The sequence below is a fragment of the Rana temporaria genome, chromosome 9, assembly GCF_905171775.1.
Source record: "Rana temporaria chromosome 9, aRanTem1.1, whole genome shotgun sequence".
In the NCBI taxonomy this organism is placed as follows: Eukaryota; Metazoa; Chordata; class Amphibia; order Anura; family Ranidae; genus Rana; species Rana temporaria.
Window position 1 is genome coordinate 65,477,572 of NC_053497.1, and position 20,586 is coordinate 65,498,157.

Below are 20,586 nucleotides of genomic sequence, written 5' to 3' on the forward strand. Positions count from 1 at the left end.
AGCATTGTGTGGCTCTTTAGCATTGTGTGGCTCTTTAGCATTGTGTGGCTCTTTAGCATTGTGTGGCTCTTTAGCATTGTGTGGCTCTTTAGCATTGTGTGGCTCTTTTTAGCATTGTGTGGCTCTTTTTAGCATTGTGTGGCTCTTTAGCATTGTGTGACTCTTTTTAGCATTGTGTGACTCTTTTTAGCATTGTGTGACTCTTATGGCTTTTTCCAGTTAAGAGTGTGAATTGGCGCAATTACTCATAGCAAGAAATGACTCGGCTTGCATACTGTATTAATAATTTAGTACTTTTTATTAGGCAAGTCCATTAGCTCATAATAGTCCAAGATTGTTCTTAGTTTTAAAATTTCCTTCTTTTCGGAACATCTGCTGCATTATACAGTCTTAAGATGCAATAGGCTAATTAGATATTCTCATGTAATGTATGTCACCTAAGTCTTAAAGTTTTTAACACTTTTATTCTTCTAGTGTGGCTCTTTGAAACTTGTTAATCTTTCATGGGATTTACAGGCTCAGGCAGATTGTGGAAGCTTCTTCTACAATAACATTCTGGAGCGTCATTAAAGTAATAAGGAGAATGGCCACTTTGGCATTTTCTAGTTCTGAGGGCCAGATGGCTGGTAGTTTTAGGCCTGATACTTTACACAGCTGGCACTTTTTGTGAGCATTTTGGCTGCACAGAATTGATCACTGCACATCTGTGCGTATAAAACCTGATCTTCATGTTATTTCTAAAGGCTTTCGATATACAAGGGGTCCTCAAAATATTTTCACACTTTTATATTTACGTTGGAAAGTAATTGCTCGTGTCCGAGAGTGTCATATGACTAGTCTGGTAAGCCAGCTGACCTTGCAGTTTTTAGTATAATGCCTCGTACACACGGTCGGAATTTCCGACAACAATTGTTCGATGTGAGCTTGTTGTCGGAAAATCTGACCGTGTGTATGCTCCATCGGACATTTTCTATCAGAATTTCCAACAACAAATGTTTGAGAGCTGGTTCTTAATTCTTCAGACGACAAAAGTTCTTTTCGGAAATTCCAATCATCTGTAGCCAATTCCGATGCACAAAAAATCCTAGGCATGCTTGGAATCAATTTGACGCATGCTCGAAATCATTGAACTTCATTTGTCTTCGTGTTGTACGTGACCACGCTCTTGACGTTCGTAATTTCTGACAAAATTTGTGTGACCGTGTGTATGCAAGTTTGAGCGAACAATACGTCGGGGGGGGGGGGGGGGGGGAATCCATGGTTTTGATGTCTGAATTTTCGATCATGTGTACACGGCATAAGAGTGGTCACGCTGTAGTGAAGATGACTGCAGAAACGTTTTGAAGAACCCTCATACCTGCAAATATGCTACTAATTTAGTCCTGGTTCCATGGGTGTTGTCAAACAAACTCTGATTTATGTGTAATTTAGCAGCATTTAGGTAAAGGATTGCTTAGATGATTTCTGGAAAATCAGGATCTTTTGCTCTTAAAGCAAACTGAAGCTGACTGATGATCAGTCGTGCCTACACACCATCGGTTAAAAATCCGATCGCGTCCAACGCGGTGACGTAAAACAGGACGTGCTGAGAAACATGAAGTTCAATGCTTCCGAGCATGCGTCGACTTGATTCTGAGCATGCGTGGATTTTTAACCGATGGATGTACCCACAGACGATCGTGTTTTTTTTTTTTTTTTTTTTTTTTTTTTTTTTTTTTTTTTTTTCGATCTTCTTTTTTTTTTTTTTAACTGATGGGGCCCACACACGATCGGTTCGTCTGATGAAAACGGTCCATCAGACGAACTGATCGTGTGTACGTGGCATTACATTGAACATGTGTCTGTAGCTTACTGAACTGTCCTGTGATAGAACCGTAAACACATTTCGAAGCTTCTCATTTGCCCACACAACACGTTTTTATATGTCCTTTTTATAATGTAAGCCTACCTTGCATAACCTCCCTCATTCCCAGCGACCGCTTTCTCATTTGAATTAACTGTTGTAACAGAAGAAAAGATCAGCTGTAATTCCACTGAACATTCTACATGAAGTATTGAAGAGTACAGTATTTAATCAATACTCTGGCAGAATGAAACAAGGCTACAATCATTATTTGTGTCTGTACCACATTTAACAGTCATTCTTTTAAGTCCAGAAAGTCAATTTTGCTGCTTTAATTATAGTGAGCAGTCCAAATGTTCTTTGTAAATTGCAGTTATGCCTTAGCCTGGCCTGCACTGGTAATGATCCCTTTGCAGCACATAATCAGAAAGTTGACTAGACACTGTTCCTGTTGTTGAAGAGAACACGTGCTGTATTTTAAAGAGCTGACAATGATCTCTGCTATTCTTACCCCCACAGAATTACTTCTTACTCTCATCATCAATGGACAAGACAGTTCGCCTATGGCACATATCCAGGAGGGAGTGTCTGTGCTGCTTCCAGCATATAGATTTTGTTACTGCAATAGCTTTCCATCCGAGGGTAAGTGAGATGACTACCTTTGCCCTGAAGGCCACCAATATGTAAATAAAATGTACTGTAACTTGTAGAATGATGGAGTGGGTGGGTGAGCTGCGCGGCTCTCTGCTCTTTCATGTTTCCAGAAATCACCCGGCCCCCCTCCAGCTGGGCGCTCTTCTATGTGTACTGTCCAGCAATCCCCCCCCCCTCTCCGACTTCTCCCAAGTCCCGCCCCTCCTGTGTGCTCCATCCAATCCAATCTCCTAAGTCCCAAGCAGCTTCAGTGCTTCACACTCCTGAGTCCCGTCCCTCCTCCTGTGTGCCCGTCTGTGAAGAAGGGGAGGTGGGCGGGAAGATTAAAAACAAGCATCCACAAGCTGAGCCAGCCCCTGGGAACCATTCCAAGTGAGAAAGCATGTTCACCGACCAGACTCTGATCCCCCCTCTTTCTCTGACACCCCCTTTCTCTCTGCCCCCCCCCTCTCTCTCTCTGTCTCTCTCTCTCTCTCTGTAATATAAGGGGGTCCAGTGATGCAGGGTGCTGTGTAATGTAAAGGGGTCCAGTGATGCGGGGTGCTGTGTAATGTAGGGGGGTCCAGTGATGCATGGTGCTGTGTAACGTAGGGGGGTCCAGTGATGCGGGGTGCTGTTTAATGTAAAGGGGTCCATAGGTGCAGTGTAATGTAAAGGGGTGCTGTGTAATGTAAAGGGGTCCAGTGATGCAAGGTGCTGTGTAATGTAAAGGGGTGCAGGGTGCTGTGTAATGTAAAGGGGTCCAGTGATGCAGGGTGCTGTGCAATGTAAAGGGGTGTGAAATATATATGCATATGAGCGTATAATTTTTTTAATTTTTTGGGTGGGGGAGTGGATCTTGGGTGGGAGTTCCCACACTTTTTTTTCCCAGGACTTGACCCCTGATCGGCACACTTGGCAAATCTGGTTTTGAGTTTACTGTAGGCACCCAGCATGCCCTAGTGTTTAATAATTACATTGATGGGTCAGGAGCTTGATCCTGCCTCCTTATGTTTCCAAAGATGCTTTGTATGCCACACTAAGGCTTCATGTACATGGGGTGTTTTTACAACTGCTCCTGAACGATTACATTTGACAGATGGTAACCCACGTTTAAAACGTTTGTTTTGCCGCGTTTAGATTTTTTTTTTCTTTTTTTTTTAAATGGTGAAAAACGCATATAAACTAAATGCGTCTAGTCGCGTTTGGCGTCTGGAACGTGGAAAGCTTCGGCGTCTGAACCCATTTTTTTTGCTTTTAAAGAAACGCTGTAAAATGCAACTGCCTAAAAACGTCAATAAACGAGACTGTGTACATGGTCACAAAGGATAACATTGAATGAGTTCAGGGACAGTTGGAAAAAAAGCATCAAACTGCCTCTGAATGTACATTTAGCAGCGTCCTGTGTACATGGGACCTAATGGACCAAAACTCTGGTGGGGAAAGCTGATAAGGTGGGACTATTTGCCACCAATGAATCCAGGTAGTTAGTGCATTTCTTTGTTTGGGTGAAGTCGTGGGGTAATTTACAAGTGCACTAGCATGTTGACACATCATGTAAGACAGTACATGCTAAATGCAATGTATGTGGTTTAAATACAGCCAGAAGGAATACATAAAGCACTTCTTGTTTCGCATACATTCCCCCGCAGTTTGTCTTTAAAAAATAAGTTCACCTTATGTTATATGTTGCACCCATATTTAGGGTGTAACATGTTACTGTTGCAACAGCCCCCGCTACCCCATGATCACCCATTGTGACAGCGAGAGAGGATCTTCTCCCTGCACCCGCTGTCTCAATTAAAAAAAAAAAAAAAATGCAGCTCTGCAGGGCTTCGCCCACCTAGCTGTGTCATTCATTTGCAGAGTACTGTGAATGGGAGAACTACACGTACCAACATCCTTTGCGGCTGATAGCTTGAAGTTCTCCATGAACTACCCAGGCGATGTTTGAGTTTAGTAGGTAGTTCAGTGATGCTTCCTGTTGTGTAACAGCCTGCCAGTATTTGGCACACGCAGACAAGATGCACTGACAGTCTGAATGTGCCCTGCTTTTCTCCTGCGAGCAGCAGATCCCTTTTTGCATTGCAGGCTCCTAGTAAAATAAGTAATAAAAGCACCTTTTTTTTTTTTTTTTTATCTGCAAAGGTGAACTTCTCCTTTTTGTGAAATGTGAACAAATGTCAAAGTAAATTAAGAAGGCTTGTGAATTCCTGGGTATTTGGGGCAGTGGCATCGCACTCTCCACCTTGTCAAATTGGAGAAATCTTTACATTCATTCAGAAAATGCAACGCATTCTCTGAATGGTGCCTGTACTGAGCAACTGACCTCCTGTGTTCAGAATGCAGCAGGACAGCCACTTGGCGCTGGACCCAGACTCAAGTGGAGATCACTGGCGTAGCGATGTCTGCCAGATTCCAGGGGCATCAGCCAGGTATGGTCTATGCATAGTTACCGTACTTTGGTCCAAGCTGGACCAATGTAAACGCTTATGAAATCTTCATACCTGGAATTCCTCTTTTAACCACTTAAGGACCAGCCACCGCAGTTTTACTGCTGCAGGTTGGCTCCCATGGGCAAAGCGACATTGCCTTATGTCTCTCCGCCTTTTGGCCACTAGGAGGCATGCACGACCCCGCCGCTGGAGCTGATGCGATGACTGCCAGGCACCCGTGATAGCTTGTGACAGAGTGAGAACCGGGATCTGTGTGTGTAAACGCACAGATTCTGGTTCTCTCAGGGGGAGAGGAGACTGATCGTGTGTTCATACTGATTATGAACACCAATCTGTAATTTCTCCTGGTCGGTCCCATCCACCCCACAGTTGGAACACGCACTAGGGAACACAGTTAACCCCTTGATTGCCCCTGATGTTAACCACTTCACTGCCAGTGTCATTTATACAGTAATCCGTGCATTTTTTATAGCACTGATCACTGTATAATTGTCACTCGTCCCAAAAATGTGTTGAGTGTCTGATCTGTCCGCTGCAATATCACAGTCCCGATTAAAAATCGCAGATCACCGACATTGCTAGTTAAAAAAATAAAAATGCCATAAAACTATCCCCTATTTTGTAGATGCTATAACTTTTGTGCAAACCAATCAATATATACACTTATTGGAATTTTTTTCCCTGTTCGTCTTTCAGGACAGGTACTGTAGAGAGACACAGGCTCCTCCCCTCACAGGAAACACCGCCTTCCAATTAAGAATTTAAGCCTCATCCTCCCTCAGCTCCTCAGTTTATGGTGTTTCCTCCGGAGGGGAGACACCGCTGGGGGCCAAGGGCCAGACAGCTGGGGAAGCTGAGGCCAGTTTTCCTGAGAGGGGGGACCTGTTCTCCCTGGGCTCAGGGCTATTTTTTAAACGCATGGCGTCCTGGTTGACTGGGGAAGTCACTTACCCAGGACATCGCCGTGTAGCGTCCCGCGGACATTCCTGGGGTGGATTCAGCCGCGGAGGCCTATTCACTCAACGCACAGGGGTGGCGCTGCAGGCGGGGTGCACGCTCCCTGTGAGATTTCACAGTCGGCCAGGAGCTGGGCCGGACCGGATGACGAGTGACGTCAGTTCCGGGGGGGGCGGGCACTTCCGCCGGATACGCGTCACTGGTCCCGGACGCTGCAGTGTGAAAAGGCCTGACGCTGGGCTGGTGCGGCCTCTCTCTTCTCAGCCGTAGGGTCGGCGTTTTGGCAGGCAGTCGCGACCACATTCCTCAGCGAGATGTCGGAAGCAGAGGCTTCCCGTGCACCTCCGGATGACGACAGCACCAGCCACTCTAAGGTAAGGAGAACCCTGGGGTGGTGTTCCCTTATCATGTTGTACAGCTTCACTGGTGATTTTTTTGTTTTCCTGGTGGTCGGGGAGTTTGTTAGTGTAGTGTGTCTGGAACCCTGGTGGTGGTTGGTCCTAGAACACTCCTGGTGGTTACCTGTGTTATGCGCTGGTCTCTCTTTTAATCTAGCCTCCACTTTCTTCTGTGTTTTTCAGAAATCCACAGAAAAATCAGCCCACAGCAGGAAGAAATGCCCTTCCTGCAGATCTTCACTTAGTGAGAGTTGGAACAAAGCACTTTGCAGGAGATGTATTGAGGGGCTGGTTAAAGAAAGGGAGGCAGAGCAGGCATCTGAATTAGCAGCTTCTATGAAAGAGCTTTCTGGCACCTTTCAATCGTTTAAAGATATTTTTGCTAATTTTCAATTGCCCCAAAGCAGCCCTTCTGTAGCGCAACAGGTAATTCCACCGAATCCTGAGGTTCTTCCCTCTGGGAGTAGAGAGAAACCTGCGGATATCAGAGAGGATGCTGAGGAGGAGCAAGACAGTGCCGCTTCTAGCTCCCAAGAGGAGTCAGATAGTGAGAAGACAGAGGCAGGGTCCTCAAAGGTCTCTCGCTACAAGCTTTCCCTTGAAGAGGTGGAAGAGTTATTGGAAACTATCCACGCTACTTTAGGGATAGTTGAGGAGAAAAAGACACTGTCACTCCATGACCAGATGTACAGTGGTTTGGGAGAACAAAAGAAAAGGGTTTTTCCAGTCCATGAAGTACTGGTCAATGCCATCAAAAAAGAATGGCAGGACCCAGAGAGGAAACCTTTCTTCTCAAACTCTTTGAAGAGGAGGTTTCCTTTTTCTGAAGAGGAGGCTTCAGTGTGGAACAAATCCCCCAAACTAGATGCCGCCTTTTCGCAGGTATCCCGACATACGGACTTGGCGTTTGAGGACATGGGGGTCCTTTCAGACCCCATGGACAGGCGGATGGATTCGCTATTAAAAAAGTCCTGGGATGCTTCCCAGGGGAACCTTAAGCCAGCTATGGCAGCAACAGTGGTGGCCCGTAATTTAGAGCATTGGCTCTTACAAATTAAGGCACATATTGAGGCCGGAACGCCAAAAGAGACTATACTTTCCTCTTTTCCAACTTTACTGAGTGGCGTACGGTATGTAGCGGACGCCTCAGCAGAGTCAATCCGCATGTCTGCCAGATCTGCAGCTCTATCTAATTCTGCAAGAAGAGCTCTCTGGCTCAAGACATGGCAGGGGGATAGCGCCTCAAAGGTTAAATTGTGCGGGATCCCCCTTACAGGAGACTTATTATTTGGGCCAGGCTTGGAGGCTGTCTTAGATCGTACAGCCGACAAGAAGAAGGCTTTCCCCTTAAAGAAAAAATTTGGGGGACAGACAAAGAAAAAATTCTGGACCCAAAAGAAGGTGGAAGTCCCCAAACCTGAGGGAAAGAAAAAGTTTTGGGGACCAAAAGGGAAAGGCCGTGCCGGGGCACTTTTTCGTGCTCCTGAACAGCCCCAAAAACCTCAATGACGGAGTCAAGGTGGGAGGAAGGTTGGGGGCCTTTCTCCCACAATGGGAGACGATCACCAGCAACCAATTTGTGCTGGGGATCATAAGGAGAGGGTACAGACTAGAGTTCTCAAGTCCCCCCCCATCCAGACTCTTAGTCACCAATTTGCCCCAATGCAAAGAGAAATCTGTGGCTCTGATCTCCTCTCTTCAGGAGTTGGAGGATCAGGAGGTGGTAGTTCGGGTTCCATCGGAGGAGATAGGAAAGGGCTTCTACTCCCACATATTTGTGGTCCGCAAGCCTTCAGGGAAATTCAGGCTTATACTGAATTTAAAACCTCTAAACACCTCGGTCACGTACAAACGGTTTCGGATGGATTCCATCTATTCCGTGAGGACACTCCTCCTTCCGAACTGCTTCATGGCATCCATAGATTTAAAGGATGCCTACCTACACATCCCAATAGCGGAATGCCATCAGAGATTTCTCAGACTGGCCGTGAGGTCCAGAGAGGGGATGTTTCACCTGCAATTCAAAGCACTCCCCTTCGGGCTCTCCTCTTCCCCCCGCATATTCACCAAAGTGATGGTGGAGGTACTAGCCTTTCTACGTCTCAAGGGCATCCTGGTGATAGCTTACCTGGACGATCTGCTATTCTTTGCAGACTCTCCGACACGGTTGTCCCAGGACCTCCAGGTTGCAAAGGGGATTCTGGAGAACCTAGGTTGGTTACTCAATCTGGAAAAATCCAGCCTGACACCCTCCCAAAGAGTCACTTTTCTGGGATATGTACTGGACTCAACCAGACAGATGACTTTTCTCCCAATAGAAAAAGTTCAGAAGGTGGACAACGTAATATCACTTCTTCAGAGCAGTTGCCAGCTTCCGATAAGGAAAGTCATGTCAGCTCTGGGGTTATTAACATCTTGTCTTCCTGCAGTGCAGTGGGCGGGTCTGCATTTCCGACCTCTACAACTGTTCATACTGAACATTTGGGACCACAAACCGGAATCCTTGGATTCCCTGATATCCATACCGGTTCACATCAAGAGGTCCCTTTGGTGGTGGAGGAAGGGGGCGAACCTTTTACAGGGCCTGGATTGGATCTCCCCGATTTCCAGAACAGTGACAACAGATGCCAGTGGCTCCGGTTGGGGAGCACACCTGGACTCCCTTCTGACACAGGGTCGCTGGGCAAAAGAGGACTCGCAAAAATCTTCGAATTGGAGAGAACTAAAAGCGATAGAGTTAGCCCTCAAAGCCTTTCAGAAGGAGCTGCAGGGACAGCATGTTCGAATCAGGACAGACAACTCCTCGGCAGTAGCTTATGTCAACAAGCAGGGGGGCACCAGGAGCAAGTCCTTATGGGATCTGACAAAATCTATTCTCATATGGGCGGAGGCCAATGTCTTGTCCCTCTCAGCCATACATCTGAAGGGAGAATTAAATCAGGTCGCAGACTTCCTCAGCAGGAAGAAACTGAGGGAGGGCGATTGGGTTCTGAATCAGGAAGTTTTCAGAGCGATCACTCAAAGATGGGGTCTTCCGGAGGTGGATTTATTCGCCTCAAGAGAAAATGCCAAAACTCGGCTCTTTTTTTCCCTAAACAGATGGGATGGAGCTCTGGCGGTGGACGCTCTGGCCCAAACCTGGAAGTTCTCCAGGTGTTATGCTTTCCCCCCTCCGGTTCTAATACCAGCAGTCCTGAGGAAACTGCAGGGGGAGAACACAACACTCATTCTCATCGCACCTCATTGGCCCAGGAGACCATGGTTCTCTATCCTAAAAAATCTATCGATAGAATCTCCTTGGATTCTACCAATTCGGGAGGATCTCCTTTTGCAGGGTCCAATCTGCTGCCCGCAGGTAGAGAGATGGAACCTGGCAGCCTGGCTTCTGAGGAAGAGCTGCTGAGGGGCAAAGGGTTTTCAGAACGCTTGGTTGAAACACTCCTAAGCTGTAGAAAGAAGGAGACGCAAGCCATTTACCAAAAAGTGTGGAAACGGTTTAACATCTGGTGTGCAGAAAGCTCATTCAGTGTCAACAGCTCTGTGGCTGTTTTAGAATTTCTTCAAGCTGGAGCTGATAAAGGGTTGGCAACTAGCACGCTGAAGGGTCAGGTGTCAGCGCTAAGTGTATTTTTTGAAAAACAACTAGCATTTGACCCTTGGGTCTCTAGATTTTTTAAGGCTTTGAGTAGACGGAGACCTGTTAAAACCTCCAACTTCCCAGTTTGGGATCTCTCATTGGTTCTTCAAGCCTTTACAGTAGAACCATTTGAGCCTTTAGACAAATGTAGTTTAAAAGTGATCACTCTCAAAACAGTGTTTTTAGTAGCGATCACTACTGCCAGGAGAGTGAGCGAACTCGAGGCCCTATCTATTAGGGTCCCCTTTTTTCAAGTTTTTCCGGATCGCATCATTTTTAAGACAGATCCGGCTTTTCTACCAAAGGTAGCTTCTAAGTTTCACAGAAGTCAAGAAATAACATTGCCTTCTTTTTGTTCAAATCCTGTGAGGGAACAGGAACACAAGTTTCACAACCTAGATGTTAGGAGGTGTGTCCTACAATACTTGGATTACACAAGTCAGTTCAGGAAAGCTGATTCACTATTTGTTTTGTTTTCTGGGTCCAAGAAAGGGTCTAGGGCTTCTAGACGCACGATAGCCAGGTGGTTAAGGGCAGCCATCGTTCTAGCCTATTCTTCTAGGGGAGTAGAGCCTCCACAGGGTATCAAGGCTCATTCCACCAGGGCAGTAGCAACTTCCCAAGCAGAGTGTGCTGGTGCTTCCCCGGAGCAGATCTGCAAGGCTGCAACATGGTCTAGTTTCTCAACGTTTGTAAAACATTACAGACTGGACCTACTTTCAACCAAAGACCAGGCTTTTGGACGCAAAGTACTGCAAGCAGTTGTCCCACCCTAGGGTAAGGTGCTCGCTTATCCTCTCTACAGTACCTGTCCTGAAAGACGAACAGGGAAAAACGGGGTTACTTACCGGTAACATCCCTTTTCCTGGAGTCTTTCAGGACAGCACTGGTACCCACCCTCTTTTGTTGTAGGGGATATTATGGAAACTCATCAGACGAGGCCGTCAGGTAAGATGTAATTTTATACTTTTATGACGTGTTCTTGTGTCTCCCCAGCTGGCCGGAGGTACTCTGGAAAAAACTGAGGAGCTGAGGGAGGATGAGGCTTAAATTCTTAATTGGAAGGCGGTGTTTCCTGTGAGGGGAGGAGCCTGTGTCTCTCTACAGTACCTGTCCTGAAAGACTCCAGGAAAAGGGATGTTACCGGTAAGTAACCCCGTTTTTTTTTTCCTATATTTTTGATTGTTTGTGTTTTTTTGTTTTTTTTTTACCAAAAATATGTAGAATTTATATTGTCCTAAACTGAGGGAAAAAATTGGCATATTTATTACAGCAAAAGTAAAGAATATTGTGTGTTTTTTTTGTTTTTTTTTCAAAATTGTCGCTTTTCTTTTGTTTTTATAGCGCAAAAAATTTAAAACCGCAAAGGTGATCAAATGCCACCCATAAAACTCCATTTATGGGGAAAAACGGATGTCAATTTTGTTTGGGTACAACGTTGCACGACCGCACAATTGTCAGTTAAAGCGACGCAGTGCAGAATCGCAAAAAATGGCAGTTATTGAGCAGCCAAATCTTCTGGAGCTGAAGTGGTTAAAAAAAAAAAAAAAAAAAAAATGAAAGCAACATTTTTCAATTGATTAAAAAGAGCTGTTAGTAAAAAGTGAATTTGGTGGAGGATCTGAACTCCTGATCGGATTCTAGGCCCTCAAACAAGGATTGCCAATCTCGGGGGGGGGGGGGGGGTTAATTCCCAGCTTATTTTTTCCAATTTGTGTGTGTGAATCATCCATGTGTTGAACACTGTTGTCTTCTCCCTAGAGGAGACTATGATGCAGCATATTCCTCCGTCTCCCAGTCAGGTGACTGTGCAGCTTAGTCATGTTCTTGGAATAGGAAGACTAAACTGCGTAATCCTATGCGTGTCGCTGGCTTCTGCTCAATGACTGCGCAGGAAAAGCCTCCCACTCTCCTTTAAGAGCTTCTTTATAGAACTCTGTTTATTATTCAGCTTGTTTATGAAAAACAAATCTCTTTATTGTAAAAACATTGATTAAATTGCAGCAAAACATAGTTTTGTTGTGTTTATAACACTTTAATGTGTACTCGCTGTCTGGACTCAGCTGGAGCTCATTTTATTAGTATCTATAAAAGAATTGGTAATTGCTTACGCAATCGTTGTATTCTATTTTGTGGCATCGGGGGAGTGTTGTTTCAATGTTCGGAAAGTGCAGTTTCCGTTATTGATTGATTGCTAATGAAAGCAAATTACCTCTCCCAAGTCATTGGCTTACTATCCTGCAAAGGATAATGATATAGATAGTTTGCATTTGTGTGCAGCATGTTTTGAAAGGCAGTTTTACTTGGCAAATATGAAGAGCTTAGCTTGTATATCGGCATGCATTACTTATTGTGTTCTCTTTTGCCTATAGCAGCCTTTCCTAACCAGGGTTCCATGGAATCCTAAGATTCTTCCAGTGGTTACTAGGCCTTGTACACACGACCGGATCTGTCCGCTGATACTTGTCCGCGGACCAGTTTCAGCAGACAAGTTCGGTCGTGTGTACGGCCGACCGGACAGGTTCCCAGCGGACATTTGTCCAGCCGACCGTTTTCCAGCAGACAAAAATTTCTTAGCATGCTAAGAAACATGTCCGCTGGAAACCTGTCCGTCGGACATGTTCGGTCGTCTGTACAGACTCACCGGACATGTCCGATCGGCCGCCATCCCTCGCATGCGTCGAAGTGATTCGAGGCATGCGTGGAAGCATTGACCTTCCAGGGTTGCGCACATCGCCGCGTCATCGTCTCGGCGACGGCGCGGATTTCTGTCTGATGGTGTGTACAACCATCAGATAGAAATCTCCGGGCGGACACGTCTGCTGAAAATGGCCCGGCGGGCCGTTTTTCAGCGGACAGTCCGCTCATCTGTATGGGGCCTAGGGGTCCTTGAGCAAGGAGTACGTTTTGCTTCTCAGATGGGTAACCACTGACATCAATATTATTATTATTATTATTATTATCTATATGCAAGGGGAAGTTCTTCCCAATGATCCCAAATTGTAAGGAGCATTCTTCTCAGTGCCCCTCTTCCTAATGTACTGTAAATATAGTCATTTATTAAAAAGGTGTCCTTGGGCCCAAAAAGTTCAATGGTTCCTCGATGATAAAAAGGTTGTAAAAGCCAGATCTAGAGCCTAAAGGTAGTCGCTGATCTGATCCCTCCGAAAAAGGTCTTTTGAAGTGCTTTGTAATACTAACCTATTTGTTCTACCCCATTGTCCTATAAAGGACACTAAAGCCCCGTACACATGGGCCAAATATCTGTTTCAATAGAAACTGGCCAATGATGGCGGCCAGTCTGACAGAAGGCGGCCAAACATCCGGCTTCTGTCAAGGGGGCAAAGGCCTTCTGATCGGCATCTAAGTGCTGGCAGCCAATGGTCAAGAGCGCTGACTGGTGTGTTCTGGTGGGGCCATGTCCCGGTCAGAACACAATAACCAAGTGGGGGAAATCGCTGTGCTAACATTGTAAGCTCTTCTGAGCAGGGCCCTCGTAATCCTCTTGTATTTTATTGTATTATAACTGTATTGTCTCCCTATTTTATATTGTAAAGCGCTGTGTAAACTGTTGGTGCTAAATAAATCCTGTATAATAATGCATCATCTCCTCCCGAGCTCTTCAGTTTACAGATGGTATGTACTAGGCTTTAACCACTTTCCACCTGTGCTATAGCCAAAAGTGTGAGGAGAAATGAGGAAAGCTATCTTCTGTTACAGGGACATCGGTCCCACACCTTGCAAACCAGTGCCACCCATCAGTGCTGCCTAATCAGTGCAGCCTATTAGTGCCCATCAGTGCAGCCTCATCGACAAAGGAGAAACATTATCTGTTTCCAAAAAAAAAAACAGCAGTGATTAAATGCCACCAAAAGAAAGCTCTATTTGTGTGGGAAAAAAATGATAAAAATGTTGTTTGGGTACAGGGTTGTATTGTCATTCAAAGTGCGACAGTGCTGAAAATTGGCCTGGGCTGGAAGGGGGTATAGGTGCCCAGTAAGCAAGTGGGTTAAGCTGGCTACACACTTTGTTTGTTTTTTCATTCATTCAACCCAATAGGTTGACCTAAAAAAAAGTGACAGATCGCCTTACCAACAGAAGAGATGTGGGTCAGATGCTGGTTTTCCAGCATCCTCATTTGACGGAAGCATGTCATGAGACTTCTGTAGAACAGACCGCTGTACGCACGGACCAAACGTCAGGTGGTTACTCTTGAACGGGATAATTTCAGCCATGTGTACAAGGATTTAGAAGAACTTTGTAATACATGGCTGTTGCTGCACCTCCTGACCAGACGCATCTCCACACAGCCTCCATGGGGGGTCATGTTCTCATGAAGGGCAGGACAACATTCTGGGGGAAATACTGATTGGCTTGCTGTGCCTGAATGTCACAATATGACACAGAGCAGGTGATATGCTGTGTGTGTGTGTGTGTGTGTGTGTGTGTGTGTGTGTGTGTGTCATCAGCCTAATGGATCTTTGTGGTACATTGCACAACTTTTTACTATTAATGGATCAGCCAGGCAATTATTTTTTATTTTTTTTCATGCTTTCTCATATTATCTTTTGGTGTCCTATTTAGTAGTACAATCTGTTTCCCCAGCGTAGACCCTGTTTCCGACTTGTCTTCCTACTAGGGCTGTGACTGATTAAAATTTTGTGTTCGATTAATCGTTTTTTTTTTTAATCGATTAATCGACTAATTTCGATTAATTAACGCACATACAGATACAACTACTTTTAGCTGATCTCCTTGCATTGCAACTCTGCATTAGCCACTGGTAAATGTGGTGGGGGCAGTATGGGGGGCAGATGTGTATATTCTTGCAGTATGGGGGCAGATGTGTATATTACAGCATCTGCCCCCATGCTGTAATATACACATCTGCCCCCATGCTGTAATGTACACATCTGACCCCATGCTGTAATATACACATCTGCCCCCATACTGCAAGAATATACACATCTGCCCCCATACTGCAAGAATATACACATCTGCCCCCCATACTGCCCCCACCACATTTACCAGTGGCTAATGCAGAGTTGCAATGCAAGGAGATCAGCTAAAAGTAGTTGTGTGGCAGATGTGTACATTACAGCATGGGGCAGATGTGTATATTCTTGCAGTTTGGGGGCAGATGTGTACATTACAGCATGGGGGCAGATGTGTACATTACAGCATGGGGGCAGATGTGTACATTACAGCATGGGGGCAGATGTGTACATTACAGCATGGGGCAGATGTGTACATTACAGCATGGGGGCAGATGTGTACATTACAGCATCTGCCTCCATGCTGTAATATACACATCTGCCCCCATGCTTTAATATACACATCTGCCTCCCATACTGCAAGAATATACACATCTGCCCCCATGTGTACATTACAGCATGGGGGCAGATGTGTATATTCTTGCAGTATGGGGGCAGATGTGTACATTACAGCATGGGGGCAGATGTGTACATTACAGCATGGGGGCAGATGTGTACATTACAGCATGGGGGCAGATGTGTACATTACAGCATCTGCCTCCATGCTGTAATATACACATCTGCCCCCATGCTTTAATATACACATCTGCCTCCCATACTGCAAGAATATACACATCTGCCCCCATGTGTACATTACAGCATGGGGGCAGATGTGTATATTCTTGCAGTATGGGGGCAGATGTGTACATTACAGCATGGGGGCAGATGTGTACATTACAGCATGGGGGCAGATGTGTACATTACAGCATCTGCCCCCATGCTTTAATATACACATCTGTCCCCATACTCCAGGAATATATACATCTGCCCCATAATGTTACCACACACAGATGGTTGTCCTTTCTTACCTGACTATCAGGCAGGCAGACCCATCTGCAGAGTAGCCGATGGACACACGTGCGCAAGGGAAGAAGATACAAGCAGGCGGGCAGGTGATGATGACGTCAGCGCGCCGCGGCTCCGGAGCTAGGCCGAAGCCGCGGCCTTTCCTATGGGCGAGACCGCGGAGCTCACTCCGCGGATCGTCATCGATCAAAATAATTTTAATCGACCAAAGAAATTAACGATTAATCGACCAATTAATCGTTAATTTCCGCAGCCCTACTTCCTACATAAGTGGTCTTTTTAAAGGCCCATACACATGATCAGACTTTTCGACAACAATGGTCCGACGGACGTGTTTTATCAAAAAATCTGACCATCTGTATGCTCCATCGGACAATTGTTGGTTTTTCAACGGACAAATGTTCGCTGTGCATGCTCTCAAATTTTTTAACAAATGTCCGATGGAGGATAATCCGATCATGTGTACACAAGTCCACCAGACTAAAATCCAAAGTACAAACACTCATGCTCAGAACCAATGCTAAAGATCAGAAAACAATAGCAGAAGTTGCCCAAAGGGTGGCGCTAAAGAGCTGAAAAACCACGTGATTTGGTGAATGTTGGCTGAAAATGTTCTGCCGTGTGTATGCAGAACAAGTTCACGGCCAACGCCCCTTCGGACTAAAATACATGGAAAAGTCAGATGGAAGTCGGATCGTGTGTATGAGGCTTTAGACTACCTACATTGGAGTCCCTTGAACTGGTGTTAAAGTATGTACTTTCTGAACACATTTGGATCCAATGATGGATCGTCATCCCTCCCATGTAGTACATCATTTTGTTGACCAGGTTATTGTGGTTCTGAACTCCCAAGGGATGAATGCTTTAGAGAGGTAGTGAGCATCCATTTTGTTCCTCCGGCTGAGGCATGACATCAAAAACAATTTGTATTGACTGCAGTGACCATTGGCAAGTAAATTGTATAATTTTTTTTCTTTTTTTTTGGTAGGATGACCGATACTTCTTGAGCGGCTCCTTGGATGGGAAACTCCGACTCTGGAACATTCCTGACAAAAAGGTTGCCTTGTGGAATGAAATTGATGGGCAGACCAAGCTCATTACTGCTGCAAACTTCTGTCAGAATGGCAAGCACGCTGTGATCGGCACATATGATGGCCGCTGCATCTTCTATGATACAGAGGTAATGCTCTGATCCATCAGCTTGCAGTGTCGTAATTAGAGTCCTACACCAATGTACATTTGCATCTATGATTTTGTTGTTTTTGTTTGTGTGTGTTTTTGTTTTTTTGTTTTTTTTTTAAGCTTGTCACAACAAATTTGATTCACTTTTCTGATTTAATGGCTTTATTGATTTATTAAGAGGGGAATTTTGGTCTCAGTTGGAAGTGTTTGCAAGTAAGTGGCTTCTGGGTAGTTATTCTATCTTAATCATACAGTATGGGACACAGTAATTGATTCTTAGACCAGGGGGCTCCCTGTTTTTTATTAGTATCCTTAGGTGATGAATCCTGTCTCCTGTTGGAAAAGATTTTATTTTTTATCGGGAGGGGACTGGGGGTGATGATGGCAGAAGTTATAGAGCTTAATAGGCAGATTCAGAAAGACTTAGGCTGGCGTATCAGTAGATACGCCAGCCCAAGTCTGAATCTGCGCCACCGCAAATTTTAAGCGTATTCTGGTAACCAGATACGCTTAAATTAGGCTAAGATACGAGCGCCGTAAGTGTCTTACACCGTCGTATCTTAAAGTGTAATTTTTAGGCTGGCCGCTAGGTGGCGCTTCCATTGAGTTTGGCGTAGAATATGTAAATCGCTAGATACGCCTATTCACGAACGCTTGCCCGTCGCAGTAAAGATAGGCCGTTTACGTAAGGCATTTTCAGGCGTAAAGTTATTCCTTTTTTTTAGTAATGTTAAGTATGGCCGTTGTTCCCGCATCGAAATATGAAAATTTGACGTCGTTTGCGTAAGTCGTCCGTGAAAAGGGCTGGATGTAATTTACGTCCACGTTAAAACCAATAGGTCCTTGAGGCGTACTTTGCCGCAATACACACTGGGATATGTACACGGACGGCGCATGTGCCGTTCCTAAAAAACGTCAATCACATCAGGTCAACCCATATTAAGATAACACGCCCCCTCAGCCTAATTTGAATTAGGCGCGCTTACGCCCGCCGCATTTACGCTACGCCGCCGTAACTTAGCAGGCAAGTACCTTGCTAACTTGCGGCGGCGTAGTGTAAATACGAAACACTACGCCGCCGCAAGGATGCGCCCACCTACCTGAATCCAGCTATATGTCTTCAAGTCCCTGAGACAATTCAGATGGAACCCTTTTTTGTTTGCTTTATAGTATACATACTGACCATATGAAAAGCAAATAAGAGTGAACTTCAATGCATTGCATATATGTGAATTATACCATTAATAAATAAATTATAATTTGCAAGATGCTACAGACATTACCCTGCATTCAAACACACACTTTAAAATGCATGGGTGTGAATGGGCTATTACACTGCTGTATGTTGCCATTTAGCATTTTGTATTTTCTTTTTTTTTTTAGCATTTAAAATACCACACGCAAATCCATGTTCGTTCCACTAGAGGGCGAAATAGGGTTGGCAGAAAAATCACTGGAATAGAGCCATTGCCTGGAGAAAATAAGGTGACCTTTTCTCTGTTGAAGGTTTATAATTTATCAACTTGTGCCTAGAACACACAATTTTTTTTTTTTTTTCTGACTTGATGGTGTTTTTTTTGTTATTGCAGATATTGGTAACCTCTAATGATTCAAGAATAAGGCTGTATGATCTAAGAGACCTGTCTTTATCCATGAAGTACAAGGGGTGTGTGAATAGCAGCAGCCAGATAAAGGCAAGCTTTAGGTAAATCCTTTTTTTCTTAAATTGGGAAATCTAAAAAAATGTATTTTTTTAACTGATTGAAGGTTGAGGGTGATGGATGATTTCCAGTAGATATTCGGGGGCCTCAAATATAGACTATTTACATAAGGAGATATACGATCAGCCATACCATTATGATGACCCATGAAAAAAATAAAAACATCCATGAATCCTATATACTGCTATAATAGCATGGCTATCATAATGAAGGAATAACTGTTACTTTTTCTTCGCAAATGGACAGGATACCTCCAGAGCAAAAAAACACAACTGAAAAAGAAGAGAGATGGGGCCACGTGAGGACCCCTGAAAAGCCTTTGTGGAGAATCAGACACAGTATACTGAAATGAATTATAAACTTTTATTTTTATATCAGAAGGTGTGCTATAGTTTCAGGCTTACCTGTATGTGTTAGCAATATCTCCTAAACCTACACGGTTTAGGAGATATTTGCCGAATGACAGGACCACTGTCTATGGCGCATGCGCCGTAGACAATGGCGCGCAGGCGCACTAACGATAGCCGAGCTAAACTCGGCAATGCTGTGTTTGATGGCTCCCACGCATTCCGGAGCGTCGATTTACAGGAAGATGATCGCCGGAGACATGGCAGCGGTGAAGGGCAAGGAGGAGAACTTTGGGGGCTTCGTTCTCAGGTGAGTCGATCATAATGAGCTGCTATGCTGTGCATACTAGCTCATTATGACTTTATCTTGCAGGGTATTTAAAAAAAAAAAAAAAGTGAAAGGGTTTACTTCCTCTTTAAAAAATTATGATTACCCGCCTAATATTGCGTAGGTCCTATTTTTGCTACCAAAACAGCCTTGACCTGTCACGACATGGACATCGCAAGACTGTTGCAGATATGCTGGGGTATCTGGCACCAAGCCATCCAGTAGAGAAGTATATGTTTCTTTATCGTACATCACGGGACACAGAGCGGCATTCATTACTATATGGGTTATATGGAGTACCTTCAGGTGTAGACACTGGCAATCTCAAACAGGAAATGCCCCTCCCTATATAACCCCCTCCCATAGGAGGAGTACCTCAGTTTTTCCGCCAGTGTCTTAGGTGTTAGTCATGGTTTAGCTTGCCTCCACATCCTTGGGATTAGGTGAGCTAACCGGTTCTGTCCAAAAAAGCCTCAGCGCTAAAGTGGTCAGTAACCGGACCCCAAACCCTTGGGGTATAGCCCATAATGCTTTTCTTTTTAGAGAGCTGGACCCTGGGCCCAGAACTTAGAAACCTTTGGGTGCCTAATGTTTCTGTTGCCAGAGTGCTATATGGGCCCAGGACAGTGGATCCTTCATAGGAACCCAGGGCCTGAAGGTCTAGACATCCCCACCGAGATGGGGGAAGATTGGGCCTCTTGCTTGGCAAAGTCCTGCGGCATGGAGCAGGTAAGTGAGGGGAAAACTTGCGGAACTTGGTTCTTAGCAGGTTTTTTCTGGGGGGTCACAGGGGACATGCCTAAAGTTATGCACTGCATCTGGCAAACTAGTCACATATCATAAAGATAGGATGGCTCTATATGTATTATTCCCCATAAGATGTGACCTCCCTTGTAGTGTTGGAAAAGCATTGAGTGGGGCCTGTGTGATATAAAAGTATATGTGTGTGTCAGAGAGCTGTGCTTACCTGCAAGCCTCCAGGCGATGCTCCATTCAGTCTTCCTCCTCACGGCCTGCAAAGCAGGCAAAACGCCGACCTCTGGAGCAGAGAGGTCCCTTCCTCCCAACCCCACCCCCCCCCTGTCGGGAGGGGCATTTCCTGTTTGAGATTGCTGGGGGGGAAGGGCGGGTCAGTGGCTTAAGGAAGGGGCGGCCCTTCCTTGTTTGTTCCATATAGCTCATTCAATACTTTGGAACTGAGGAGGAAAGACCAGAACGGCAAGCACGGGGCGCCGAGGACACAC

General features: G+C 45.2%; 1 protein-coding gene across 1 annotated transcript in view; it reads left to right on the forward strand.

The window, feature by feature from the left end:
* WDR44 (WD repeat domain 44) overlaps positions 1 to 20,586 on the forward strand; it is a 125,881-nt gene that overhangs the window by 89,569 nt on the left and 15,726 nt on the right. The window contains exons 14-17 of the mRNA XM_040323687.1: positions 2,363 to 2,485; positions 16,753 to 16,944; positions 18,330 to 18,431; positions 18,536 to 18,651. Of these exons, the coding sequence (XP_040179621.1) occupies positions 2,363 to 2,485; positions 16,753 to 16,944; positions 18,330 to 18,431; positions 18,536 to 18,651 (533 nt within the window). The remainder of the gene's footprint in view (positions 1 to 2,362; positions 2,486 to 16,752; positions 16,945 to 18,329; positions 18,432 to 18,535; positions 18,652 to 20,586) is intronic.